The sequence below is a fragment of the Hirundo rustica genome, chromosome 27, assembly GCF_015227805.2.
Source record: "Hirundo rustica isolate bHirRus1 chromosome 27, bHirRus1.pri.v3, whole genome shotgun sequence".
In the NCBI taxonomy this organism is placed as follows: Eukaryota; Metazoa; Chordata; class Aves; order Passeriformes; family Hirundinidae; genus Hirundo; species Hirundo rustica.
In genome coordinates, this window is record NC_053476.1 from 1311469 (window position 1) to 1324779 (window position 13311).

General features: G+C 60.6%; 1 protein-coding gene across 3 annotated transcripts; it reads right to left on the reverse strand.

Annotated features, from left to right (window-relative positions):
* Window positions 1-2693: 2693 nt before the first annotated feature.
* LOC120763591 (myosin light chain kinase, smooth muscle-like) lies at window positions 2694-8112 on the reverse strand. 3 transcript variants are annotated; one of them, XM_058423687.1, is made up of 11 exons: window positions 7472-7539; window positions 7084-7162; window positions 6575-6744; window positions 6150-6240; window positions 5829-6032; window positions 5228-5445; window positions 4724-4847; window positions 4494-4646; window positions 4225-4345; window positions 4061-4151; window positions 3451-3756 (listed from the first exon to the last, which is right to left on the reverse strand). In XM_058423687.1, exons 3-11 carry the CDS (start codon window positions 6588-6590, stop codon window positions 3620-3622), a joined length of 1155 nt encoding a protein of 384 aa, XP_058279670.1. In that variant the 5' UTR covers window positions 6591-6744; window positions 7084-7162; window positions 7472-7539; the 3' UTR covers window positions 3451-3619. The 3 variants fall into 3 exon arrangements, with proteins under 3 accessions (XP_058279669.1, XP_058279668.1, XP_058279670.1); XM_058423686.1 differs by lacking the exons at window positions 4061-4151; window positions 7472-7539 and adding an exon at window positions 8034-8112 and having other exon boundaries at window positions 2694-3756; XM_058423685.1 differs by lacking the exon at window positions 4061-4151 and having other exon boundaries at window positions 2694-3756.
* Between the last annotated feature and the right edge of the window lie 5199 nt (window positions 8113-13311).

Here is a 13311-nt window from a genome sequence, read left to right on the forward strand (position 1 = left end):
ACTGCTCTTCTGCGGGGTGCTGCACCTTGGGGTGATGGTTCCTGAGCTCCTGTGACCTCAGAGAGCCTCCTGACCCCTCAGAAGGTGGCTGGGACCTTTTGGAAAGCAGGGACAATGCACCGGGTGTGCTCTTCGCCTGGGAGGCGAGCACATCCCAGCTCCTGACGTTCCCTCACCGTGCACAGCTTCTCCATCGAGCCCCCCTCACCTCTGGCTTGTCCACGTGGACAAGGATGGTCCCTTGCACCACATCTTTGTCACCACCCTGTCCTCGTACTCCCGTGTCTTCTCTCCTTTCACCGCTTTCCTGGGTTTGGGTACGTGAGGGTGTTCACCTGACAACTCCAATTAGCCCAGGGCTGGTCACTTCCTGAGATAAAAGTCCTTAAAAAACCATCCTAGAAAGGACACATTCAAATAATCATCTTCAGTGTGTGCCCAGGGCTACATTTTTTACATTAAGGGTGAATTCAGACACTCGTTTTCTTAATTAATTTCAATTCCCTGGAAAACGCAAGCAGGAATGGATTTTTTTTTTCCCCCTGAATTTGTAGGTCCACAAAAAAACCCCCCAATCCCTATTTCTTGATGTTAGAGCTACCCAGGCAACATTCCCCCATCCAAACAAGCATTCCCAGGTTTAGATTGTGCAGCCCGAGGTTATCTGATCCCCTGGCAATGAAGGATAAAGCTCCAGAAACTTGGAGATATTTGGACAGCTGACCCCACCTCATGCTCCTCAAAGACCTGGGGGCACCCGAAACACCTGAGATAAGGTGGGAACCACTTCTCAAGGTTCCCCAGGGGACATCACCCACCTCCTCTGTCCCCATGGAGGACTCCTGTGGGTTTGAGGACATTCTCTGGGGCTGTGTGGCTGAGGTGAAGGTCAGCCCAAGAGTCTGTCTTGATGGAAGGACAAGATCTTCATTCCTGTGCCATCCTGAGATTAGAATTCTATTTTCAGCACTGCTGAATTTCTCAGTGGCTGTAATGAGTTCCAGGTATAATTCACTCTCCGTTCCTTCCTGAACTGCAGAGTTTAATGTGTTAAGCCGTGGCAAGCAGCAGGAGAAGGAACACGTGTTTTCTGTCAGTCAATAAGCTTCTTCTGGAGGTAAATCAGATTTTTACGGTATAAAGATAGGTTAAGAGAGAAAAAGTTCATGCCTGGAGCCCGGGACTTGGATTTTCAGGGCCACGAGGAGTTTGGAAAACAGAGGAAGATAAACATCGTTCCCAACCAGAAATATTTTGGTAGTGTCACATGGTAAATAGCTCATCAAGGGGATTGATTATACGCAACTTGGTGTTTGCTTATCATCTGCAGCTTGAGCACATTCAGCACCATTCCCGAGGGATGCGTTTGGAATCTGTGTAACGAGGAAAACATGGAACAGAGAGCGGGCAAAAACCGGGATGTGATGTGTGGGAAAGGGGCTCCTCAGCCTCCCTCTGTCACTCCGGGATGGGAAATGCTGTGGGCAGAATATGGAATATTTTTGTTTGTTTATTTGTTTCTAAGGAGTTTCTTCTCCAGCTAGGAGCAGGGACTCCACAGCTCCTGCTGAAAACAGGGGAGGAAGAGGAAGCAGGTGAGTTCTGTCAGGATGTCTCTCGCAGCATCTGGACCCTGAGAGGAACCACGGAGCTGTTCAGGTTGGAAAAGGCCCCTGAGATCCAGCCCAGCCATTCCCCAGCACTGCCCAGGCCACCACTGCCCCATGTCCCACATCCACAGAGCTTTCAAACCCCACCACGGCCCCAGGCAGCTGTGCCAGGGCTGGACAACACTTCAGGGGAAGAAGTTTTCCCCTCTAAACCTCCTCTGGCCTTTTCCCTTGTCCTGTCCCTGTTCCTGGGAGCACAGCCCGACCCCCCCAGCTGTCCCCTCCTGCCAGGAGTTGTGCAGAGCCACGAAGTTCCCCTGAGCCTCCTCTTCTCCAGGGAGCATTGGGGATTTCCAAAAGGGCTCCCCCTTCTCCAGCAGCAGGTCCATACACAGGGTTCCAAATAAAGCTCCTTCTTAAATTTCCTCCTCCCTTTCCAACGAGAGATAAGAGCAAGCCCTGGGCAGGGCATGTGACAATCTGCCACCCCCCAGTGCTTCCCGTGCTCAGAGGGAGCCATCAGCCACGGACATCATGAACAGGAACAGGCTTTTGCCGCAGAAATGGAAGTCAGGCCTGGGCGCTGATAAAGCCCTGGCAGCTGGAGAGTCTGTCCCAGAGGAGGGGACAGGGAGGTGACACATCCCTCGCCACGAGCCCAGGGGAAGAGCAGGGAAGAGCCCCCAGCACAGGGGTTCAGGCACTGGGGCTGCTCCGCCACCCCTGGGGGCTGCAGGACGCCAAATCCTGCCGTGGATGCTCCTGCTGGGATGGTCACCAGCTTCCAGGGGGTTCAGCAAACTGCCCCAGATGGATTTACCATCACTGCAGCAGCTCCCAGTGTGTGTTCCCTGCAGCTGTGTCCCCCCATGGAGGGGGTGGATTCGGTTCTGTTTAATAAAAATAACAGTTTCCTCCTCACCCCTGCTCCGGGAAGAGGAGGAGGAAGGCTTGAAGCTGGGCACCTCCAGGAGGCCGCTGGCAGCAGCAGGTGCCCCCAGCTCCTCCCAGCAGGAGGAGGGTTTTCACGGAATCATACAGCGGTTCATGCTGCAAGGAGCCTCTGGAGGGCACCTGGTGCACATCTCAGCTCCAGGAGGGGCCCCGGGACTGCGCCTGGAGAGGGTTTTAATAGCTGCAAGGACGGAGAGCGCAAAACCTCCCTGGTCACCTGTGCCAGTACTCCATCAGCAGTAAAAAAGCGTTTTCCTGAGGTTCAGGTGAGTGAGGGACTCCAGCTTTTCCCTCATCCTTCATCAGACCTGTGTGTCCATGGCACTGTTGTAGGGGGGCCCCAGAACGCAGCACAGTCCTGCAGGGGTGGCCTCACTGATTTTGGGAATGATCCCTCCCTCCTCCTGCAGCCCCGGGTCCCGTTCATCACCTTTGACCCAGGGCACACCGATGGTTCCTGGCCCCCCCAGTGCCCAGCAGGACCCCAAACCCCATCTCTGTCCCAGCTGGGTCACATCCTGGTGCCTGGGCTTGTTCTTCCCCAGGGCTCCCAGACACTGAGCTCTGCCTCCCCGGGCCAAGGCTGGAGCTCCCACAGCATTTTCCAGCCCTCCTGGTACCAGAGCTGGGCCAGAAACAGAGAGACCAGAGCCCCCAAGGCTCATCCTGGCTCCTGTGAGCTCAGGACACGATGCCAACACCTTGATAAGGAGGGAATGCTCTTCGGAGCAAGGAATACCCATGGCTGCTGTGCCCAGGGCTGGCAGCAGCACTCCTGGAGAGGACAAGGCTGATCCCAGATCCTAAAGGGTGAGCACAGCTTGAGCAGCTCTTTCCTACGGCTCCTACTCAGTGAGTTTGGGGGAAACAGGAGCAGCACAGGGAGTGCAGAGAGTGTCAGTCCTTTATTGGTGGAGGGAGCACCATGGGAGCCCAGAGCTCCCCCACAGGGGGTCTGGCTCTGCCCCAGGCTGGCCAGGTCACTGTGGGAGCTGCTGGAGTGGGCACCATCCCCATCCCGAGGTGGTCCAGGATGGGGGGACGGGGCCACGCTGTCACTGCCCTGAGGCTGCAGTGCTCCCACCATCGTCCTCCTCCTCCTCCTCCCGGTCTGCCAGCAGCTCTGAGGGGTTGGGACCTCGTTGGGGCAGAGCCCTGGAGGGCTGTTCCTCCTCCAGGCTGCAGTCCAGACCTGTAGGAGATGGGCAGAGGGAATGGTGAGGAGCTGGGTCCAGCCTCTCCCCTGTGCTGGAGAGAGGGACAGGAGGCTCCTGTGGGGTCAGCCCTGGGTCACACAGAGTGGGATGAGCCCATCCAAGGGCTCAGAGACCACCCCACGGGGCTGAGGATGGAGAGAACCTGGGGCCCTGGAGCAGAAATGCCACGGTGGGGCCGTGCCCGGGTGTTTACTGGGGCAAAAAGAGGAGGCACAAGGAGGAGATGGCAAAGCAGAATGGGCCGGGGGGTGCTGGGAACGGTTCCTCAGGGACCATCACCTTCCTCATCCTGAGCCTCTGCTGCCTTCCCCTCCAGGCTCTGGGACAGCAGGGTCAGTCTCTGGAGAGCCAGCAGGGCTTTCCCTGTTTTCTGGAAGGAAAAGAATGGGCACTGAGCCCTTCAGCCATCCCCATCCCCACATCCCCACCGACCCACCAGGTACCTGCCACTTCCGACGTGCCAGGAACTGCCGCATCCTCTCCTTGGGCAGCGCCTTGGGGCTGCTGGGCTGGGGCTGCCGCAGCCAGGGGTGCAGCAGAGCCGCTGCACTGGGGAGCCGCCGGCTGCAGCACAGAGGGGACGGGGGTCACGGGGGGCTGCTCCACCCCCACACCCTCATCTGGAGCATCCCCTGCACCAAACACGCAGAGCTTTCCCCTGCCCACCCACTCAGCCTCCAAAACCCAGCCCAGAGCCACCCCCAGGCCCTACCGGGGCTCCTTCTGCAGCAGCTGGCCGATGAAGTCCTTGGCTTGCTGGGAGATCTCCGAGAAGGTCTCCTCCTCAAAGCCCCACTGGGCAGCGGTGACGTTGCTCAGTGTCTCCATGTCGGTGTCCCCCTGGAAGGGCGACTCCCCGCTCAGCCTGAAGAGGTGAGCCCGGGGCATCAGTGACAGCTCAGCCCCCTCCAGCCCGGCCCACCCTGCCCAGGGGGCACTCACAGGATGTAGCAGATGACACCAACGCTCCACATGTCCGTGGAGAAGCTCACGGGCTCAAAGGCGACCACTTCTGGGGCCATGAATTCGGGGGTGCCGTGCAGCACCTTCACGGGGGTGTCTGGAGCTGCAGAGAGGATGCAGGAGGCCGGTTGGGATCTCCCTGGGACAGGTGTCCAGCTGGGACAGAGGACACACCAACACACCCCAGGGCACGAGCCCCTGTGCCCAGAGGGAGCTGCCACCCCCCAAGGCCGACTGCAGCTCCTGGTGCTCTCCTAGAGCACCCCTGAGGGCCAAACAGGCACAGGGGCCTTGGGGGTCTCCAGCTCAGCCCCAGGACTGGGGACACACAGCTTTCCCCAGAGCATCGTGTGTTACCAGGGAGGTGGTTTGGTGTCCCAGGCAGGAGGACACCGAGCTCCTGGCTGCTGTGCCAGGCCAGATGGTGCCCCTGCGACAGTGACAGTCCCTGCCCTGGACCTCCAGGAGCCCCTTCTTGCTCACCCAGCTTCCGTGCCAAGCCAAAGTCGATGATCTTGATCCAGTGGCTGCCGGGGCTGACGCAGACGATGTTCTCGGGTTTGAGGTCGAGGTGGACGATGGCCTGGCCGTGCATGAACTGCAGCCCCTCCAGGATCTGCCGCACGTACTGGGCGCTGCTGGGCTCCGTGTGCTCGAAGTCGTCGTCCACGATGCGCTCAAAGAGCTCCCCACCTGCCACGCTGGGGACAACGAGGTGCTGGGGACCTCTTTGGGATCTACCAGCCTCGAGGAGGGGAAGCCCCACCGGAGAACCCCGACCCAGAGCTCTGGGAACATCTCTCCACCCTCCCCACCAGGAGCTGTGGTCCCCCCGCAGCACCCCATGGCACAGGGCCCCCTCCCCACCTGTCACGCTGGGGACAACGAGGTGCTGGGGACCCTTTGGGATCTACCAGCCCCGAGGAAGGGAAGCCCCACCAGGGAACCCAGGCTCAGCGCTCTGGGAGGACCTCACCACTCATCTCCAGTCACCAGGTTCCCCATCCACCGCACACCCCAGGGACCCCTCCCCACATTCAGTGCTCCCCTGGCAGAGCCCAGCCCCGCCTGCCCCCACACTCACTACTCCATCACCATCACCAGCTGGGCGGGGCCCTGGAAGGCATCGAGGCACTGCACGAGGCGTGGGTGGTGCAGGAGGTTCATCAGCTCCACCTCGGCCCGAGCCGCCTCCTTCTCCTTCGCTGTGCGCGTCCGGAAATATTTCCCAGCCCGGATTTTGCCGGTGGCCTTCTCCTGCAGCCTGTAGACTGTCCCAAATTTCCCCCTGGGGCACAGGGAGGATGAGGGATGGAGGAGCCACCACCCACCTGCATCCCACCAGGGCTGCACGGGGACACCCAGGGCCATCCCCAGGCGGTGGGGACACAGGACCCTCACTTACTCCCCCAGCTTCTCCAGCTGTGTGTACACATCTGAAACCTTGTCCTGGCTGTTGATGACCACGTCACGGTGTTCAAAGGCCTCCTCAGCTCCTGGGGGATGGATTAAGGTGGGCTATGCAGGGATCCCCCATGCTTTGAGGATTTTTAATTTCTGAGTCCCCTCTGCTCCATCTGGGACCAACCACGCTCCCCACACAGCGTGGATGGCACCCGGAGGAACACGGGGACAGGAGCTCCTGGGGCAGCCCAGCACTCTGCAAGGCAGGTTTGGGGTAAAAGGTGCTTTTAGGATCAAAAATCCGAGAGAAACGGAGCCAGAATGGGGTGGAGATTGGTGCTGATAGGGGGGATGGATGGATGGGGGTCACACCATTGTTGGGGTGCCCTGTGCCTCCCTGGGGACAGACCCAGGGCTCTGCTGTACCTCCTGCCTGGGACATGGCAGTGCCACCGGCTCCTCACAGGGCGCTGGCACAGTCAGGACAGTGCTGGATGTGTCCCCCAGGCTCTGGCAGCCCCGAGCTGGGACAGGAGTGCTGGGGCAGGCGATGGCTGTGTCTGCTCCAGCTGCTCCCTGGGCTCTGCACCTTCTCCCTGCCGCAGGAGAACACCAGCATTGCTCCCCGTCCCCACTGAGGGGTCCCTCCTGATGGACCCAAAGGGACCAAGCCAGATTTTAAAGCAAAGCCCCCTTTTGGATGGGCACAGCCCCTTCCCAGGAGCACCTTAGGCTCCAAGCCGATGTTTTTCCCATGCGCTGTCTTACATCAGCCAGGAAATCCCCAGGAAAACCGCGCTTGTAGGGCAAAGGAGCCGTTTCCTTACACGTCCCCTCCACGCTCTGTCCCCAGAAAGGCTGGGAGGACAGACAGCGGCACCCAAGGGTGTCAGGCAACAGCGCCCAAACCCCACCCCGAGAACCACAGCACTGACCTGTCACTGTCCAGTCCCTCGTGTCCCAGGCACCTGCAGGTCCCTGACCTTTCCCAGTCACTGCAGAGCCACCGGGGAGCTGGGGAGGGAGGCAAGGGGTGACGCTGGAGGTTGAGGACAACTGGGACCACACATATGGGGATGTCTCGGGGTACAGCTGGGAGCATCCCTCCCACTCCAGCGCCGGGAGCAGCCCCGGCTCTCCCCTCCCTTTCCTTCCCAGCAGAGCGCTTCCGGACACGGGGGATAAACAAACCCCACCACCCACGAGCTGTCCCCAGATGAAGCCCCAACGCCCCCTTTAGCACCGTGCAGAGCCACAGGTTTGCAGCACGGAGAGCTCATGCAGAGGAACCCCGGGGTGGGGGGCTGCAGAGACCTGACACACCTCAACACACAGCAGAGAACACTGCACAGCCCCACTCCGTGCAGAACGTGGGGCCTCTCACGGGTTAAATCCGCACTCAACACAGCCCCGGCCAACCCCCGCCTCCGTCCCACCCATGGGTGGGTTCCTGCGGAGGGGCTGAGCACCCACACCTGCCCCCCGGTCCCTGCTCCACCTGCAGCCAATATCCCGGCGGAGCCGTCGCTGTCCCCGGCACAAGCCCTGGGCTTCGGCTTCCCGGGAGAGCTCGGCCCCGGGGAAGAGGGGGTCAAGGTGAATGGGGAGTAGCAAAACTCCTCCGGGCCTCCAAAGCAGATGGTTTGGAGGAAAAATGCGTTTCCCAACTTTAATCCCCCAAAAGCAGGAGTGTGCAGCTGCTCTGGCCCCCGGTGCTGCGGTTTACCCAGTTTGCCCAGATTTAAAATGGGAATAACGCCGTGATTTCCTCCCGGAGCTGAGTCCAGACCCGGGGATCAGGCAGTGGTACCGCACACGGACCCGAAATGCCTGGGGAGCCCGGTGGCACAGGAGCCGGGGCAGAGGAGGTGTCACCTGGGATTACCTGCTGTCCGGAGCCCGGTCTCGGGGCGATTTGGGGCCGTGCCAGCGCCGCCAGACGCGTCCCAGAGCCGCTCCCAGGCTCGGCACAAAGTCCACGGTCTCCGGCAGGGAGCAGGGGACAAACGTCCCCAGGGCGATGGCGGGGTCACCGCGACCTTGGCAGCGGCGGGGCAGGGCCGGGGGTGCCGTGGGCAGAGCCCCCCCGGCTCCCGGCGCCGCGGGATGCGAGGATGCTCCGGGCTCGGCGGTGCCGCCGGCGCTCGGCTCGACCCCGCTGGGATATCGACTGCCGGGGACAGGGGAGGACACGGGGGTGGCCTGGCTGGGGACAGACACACGGAGCACGGCTGGATGCATCCAGCCCGCCCGGAGAGCGGCCGCGGACACCCCGCACCTGCGGCTCCCGAGCCGCTCGGTGCCGCCCGGGCAGGATGAGGCCGGGCGGGCGGTGCTGAGCAGCTCCCGGTACACGGAGAGAGGAGACAGCCCAGGAACGCCAGGGATCCCGGCAGCCACTTGATGTCAGTGTTGGGCTGACGCTGGTCCCGATGACAGCGAGAAAAGGAGCAGAAAAGGCCAGGAGGGAACAAAGATTTGAAGTCTGGGGGATCCGTGGAGGGCTGGCAGCACCCAAGTCCCTGCGGGATGTGCCGGGATCGAGAGCTTGGCTGGAGGGTGAATCCCTCGGGAGCCGCGTTCCCTCTGGACAGAGCATCACATCCATGGGACATGAACAGCAGGGAAAGCTGGCTGCTGGTCCAGGATCGACGAGCAGATCAATCCATCCTTTGGGTTTGTCTCGTTACCGACAGCGCTTCATCTGCTGGCCACTGACCCGGCCCTGTCCCAAACCTCTGCTTTAGGACTTGGGAACGTGGCCCATCCAAAATGTCCAGCGGTGCCTTACCCACCATGGACACCCTCTCCCTGTGCCTTATAAAATTACTTAATTGATCTAATTAAATAATCATTAGTAGTTGCACCCAGGCAGCCATGTGCTCCTGCTTTGGGAATCAAGTTGTCCCTATCTGCCCGGGGATCCTCTGGCACGGCTGGGATGGGATTCCCAGGTGACTCCCTCAATCCAAACCCGCTCGTGCTGCCCATGGGGTGCCCCCCAGACCCCCAAGTTCACCCCAACCACCCGTGCAGCCCCCCCCGAACCCCCCACTCCCACTCTGGGCTGAGCCAGGACCCTCTGTGCAGATTCAGCCGCCTCTGCTTTCTTGTAGGTCCTGCAATGAACGGTGTCACTGCAGGGATCGGCTGTGGGCCTTGGTGCTGTGATGCCACGGGGTGACAGGGTCACATCCATGGCACCTGGCTGTCCTTGATTCCCTTGTGCCTGAGGGAAGGGCTCGGTGACCTCAGGGGGACACGGTCCCTGTTCCCCATTTCCCTGGCAAGCAAAACTCAGGGCATGTGCCAGACGTGCGTGGGACACGGGTGACAAGGGGACGTGGAGGGCACTGAGGGCTTGGGAGGCACAGGGGACACCGTGGCACATGGAGAACATGGGAGCACATGAAGGACATGAGGACAGGGGACACCATGGACGTGGGGACACAGGAGGGTACTCAGAGGCCTTGGGAGGACCAGGGGAACGTGAAGGGGACGCAGGGAAGGCAGCGGACACTGGGGACGGGGGGACACGGGACACAACGGCCCACAGAGGTCATGGAGCCGATGGGGGGATGCAGAAGACATCGGAGGGACACGGGGGACAGACTGGGGGACTCCGCAGACAGAGGGACACCACGGATGGAGGCACAGGGACCTGGGAAGGTCTGGGGACACCAGGGGGACACGGAGGCACAGAGGGGGACGTGGGGGGGCGGGAGGGGACACGGGGGGGGGGGGGAGGGGAACGGGGGACCCGGGGGGCGGGGCCAAGGCAAGGGGCGGGCCCGCTCCGAGCGGGGCTTCCGGGGTGGGCGGGGCCGGAGGGGTGCGCAGTGCGGTGGGCGTGACCACACCTAAGCGCGTGCTATGGGCGTGGCCATACCCTAATTGCATGCTGTGGGCGTGGTCATGTGCTAATTGGGCATTGTGGGCGTGGCCAGGGGCGCACGGGTCCGGCTCCGGCGCCCCGCGGCGCTCGCGGGCGGGGGGAGTACTGGGAGTACTGGGAACTGGAAGCACTGGAAGCTGGTGCTGGAGCTGGGAGCTAGGCGCTGGAAGCACTGGGAGATGGGTGTTGGAGCTAGAAGCACTGGGATCTGGGCGCTGGGAGCACTGGGAGATGGGCACTGGAACTGGAAGCTGGTGCTGGAACTGGGAGCTGGGCGCTGGAAGCACTGGGAGATGGGTGTTGGAGCTAGAAGCACTGGGATCTGGGCGCTGGGAGCACTGGGAGATGGGTGGAGAGAACTGGAAGCAGTGGCTGATACCTGCTGGGAGTGCTGGGAACACTGAGATCCAGGGTGTAGGGGGTTGGGGGTGCTGGGATGCTGGTGCTGGGACATGGAACGCTGGATGATGGATGCGGGATGCCAGGAGCTGGAGATCTGGGATATGGGTGCTGGCAGCTCAGTGCTGGGGAGCTGGGTGCTGAGTGCTGGGGTCAAACCCCACTCTGCAGGATCAGGGTTGTGCAAACATCCGTTGCCCCAGAATCACTCCTGAGAGTGTGGAAAGGGTTATGGCACCCTGGCTTTGGGATGCTAGGAGGGGTGGGAGGACCCAGGGGTGGCAGTCGGGGCTGGTCATGCTCAGCCAGACACGCCAGGGTGTGGAGGAGCTAAAAAATAGCTGGAAAAGACCCAAATACATGGGAAATAAATCAATCTGGATCTATAAACCACAGTATCTCTGGCAGCAGCTCAGGCATCAGCCTGTCCCTGTGTGGGGTGGGCTGATCCAGCTCCTCCAGGCAGCTTCAGGACCTTGGACCTGTTCCTCCAACCGAAGGTGCAGCAAGTCAGGGACGGGACTGACGGTGCTCCCACGGCCAGCAAGCACCCTGGGGAGTGGGATTGCCTCTGGATCCTGACAACAACCCCATGGGGTGACAAATAATGGCCCATGGGACCTCAGAGAGCCTCCCCATGGCTAAAGGCACTGCAGGGGAGTGACGGAGGGGCCGGAGCTGGGCTCAGAGATAAGTCCAACGCCCGGAGCTGGGGGGGTTATCAGCACCCCAGGCTGCTCCTGGCTCCTCCAAACCCTTCTGTGCTCCCCTTGTGCCTCGGGCAGCAGGCAGGGAAGGGCAGAAGCAGACAGGAACAGGCAGGGAAGGACAGGGACCAGCAGGGAAAGGCAGAACAATCAGGAAAGAGCAGGAACTGGCATGGTTGAGGAGGCTGTCATCAGGCTCTGTCCCTCTGACAGCGTGAAACCCCAGGAAATGGGACATGCCGGGAGTCAAACGCCACCTGCACCAGCTGGGGACTGATGTGGCCTTGAGTGCTGATGTCACAGCTCCTGATACTGAAACCCCCCCAAAATGGGTGTTTTCTGGCTTGTAGGGATGGGTCAGCACAGGGAGAACGTCTGACAGCTCAGAGGGTGCCAAAAACAAGCCCCATGTCCCAGGAGCATCTCCAAGCACGTGGCTCTGCCTCCCTGCTGTCTCCTGGGAAGATCCCAACAGAGCTGGGGCACAGGGACAAACCCTCTGGAGGGGCTGTGCCAAGGCCAGTGCCCCCCTCCTGGGCCTGTGGGGACAGGGACAGTTCCCAGGGCTGGGGCACCCGGTCCCATGCGGGGGTGATGCCTGAAAGTGCCTCTCCTGGGAAGTGGCACCAATGTCACCAGTCCCCCAACCTCTGCAAAAAAGGGTTCTGTCCCCCTTACTACTGGTCATACTGGGACAGTCCAGGACGAAGTGGATTTGTCCCCTTCCTCCCCTCCCAATTCCCAAGATTTGGCCCATTTTACACCTCCCCATCCCCTTTCCCACTTAGGAACAGCCAGGCCATATCCAACACCAACACTGTGGCCGGAAAATGTCTGGCACAATTAACCCCCCACTCATTAAAATCACATCATGGGGAGGAGAATTTATAATTGGGGATTTACCAGCCCAGAAAACAAACAAACAAACAAACACCACAAAAAACCCACAAGAAACAACAAACATCTTTGTCTTTTGTCTGTAACATTAGAACTTAATTCCAAATGCTTCAAGTGGCTGCTCAGACTCATTCCCTGAACTGTTCTTCCCAAAAATCACACAGGGATAGGGCCTGGGCCCAGCCTGCTCCAGAAAAGGGGAGTTCAAGGTGACCAGTTTTGAAGGGAGAGACATTTTAGGTTTGTAGTGAGAGGCTTCTTTTGATTTTTTTTTCCTTTTTTTTTTTTAATTGCAAATAAATTTTCTTTTATTGCAGTTTTGTTTGTTTGTTTGTTTTCCTTTTAAGTGTCCTGATCCCCCAAGGACACATTATTCCCTTAAAATCCCTGCTGACTGAACCCCCTGTCCACACCCCACAGGGCTCAGTCAGCAAGGTGCGCTACCAGCGGGGAAAAATCCCTGTGACACCCTTGGGAAAGCTCATGGACTTTGCCCTTTGGGTCACTCCTCTCCTTGAGATCTGAGATGGAGCCCAGATAACCCTGGGAGGAGCCCTCAGCAGAGCTGGATTTGGGCAGACGGGTGATCTGGGGGGAGAACTGTCACCCCCTGAGGACACTGAGCTCCCACCGTGCTGAGGGGATATGTGTGTGCTAGTTGTGACCTAACTGCGTTCTGCGTGTGCCAATCGTGATCCTGATCTGCGTCTGCTAACACCCGGGAAAGCTTCTGGACAAGGACAGAGGCATGAGGGAGTTAAACGCTAGACAGCTGAAGAAAGCCTGGCCTAGAGAGCTGGGCACCCTCATTTGGGGCTGAACACCCCACTTCGGAGCCCAACACCCCCCTCAGGCGCCGGGGTCACCCCCTCGATCCATGCCCCTCCCTGGAGCCTCCCCCGGCCCGCACAGGCCGCCTGAGCAAGGCCTCGGCCCCCTGGGCCGTCCCGGCCGAGCAGCCCTCAGGGCCGGCTTTCGGGGTCGCCATCGCGGCAAAAACCCTCCTCCCGGAGCCGCACGTGCCCTGCCCGCCCCGCCGAGAGGCTCCGGGCCCCACAAGGACCCCCGATCCCATCAGGGCCTGCGGGAGGCCGCGATACGCGCTGTTCCGCCCCCGCGGCAGGACCGGGCCCAGCGCCGGTTCCTCCGCCCACCGCCGTGACACAGCGCTCGCCACGTGGGGCCGCGGGGCGTCCTGGGGCGGCGAGTCCTCAACCACCCCGGCCCTACTACCGGAACGCGGGACATGGACTACAACCCCCATA

Bases quoted from the DNA above. Each gene is read 5' to 3' on its own strand.
- LOC120763591 (XM_058423686.1), bottom strand. The intron at 4,647-4,723 runs GTGAGTGCCCCC...TCACCTCTTCAG, and splicing joins GGTGTCATCTGCTACATCCT to GCTGAGCGGGGAGTCGCCCT. The intron at 3,757-4,224 runs GTACCTGGTGGG...CATCTCCTACAG, and splicing joins TGGCACGTCGGAAGTGGCAG to GTCTGGACTGCAGCCTGGAG.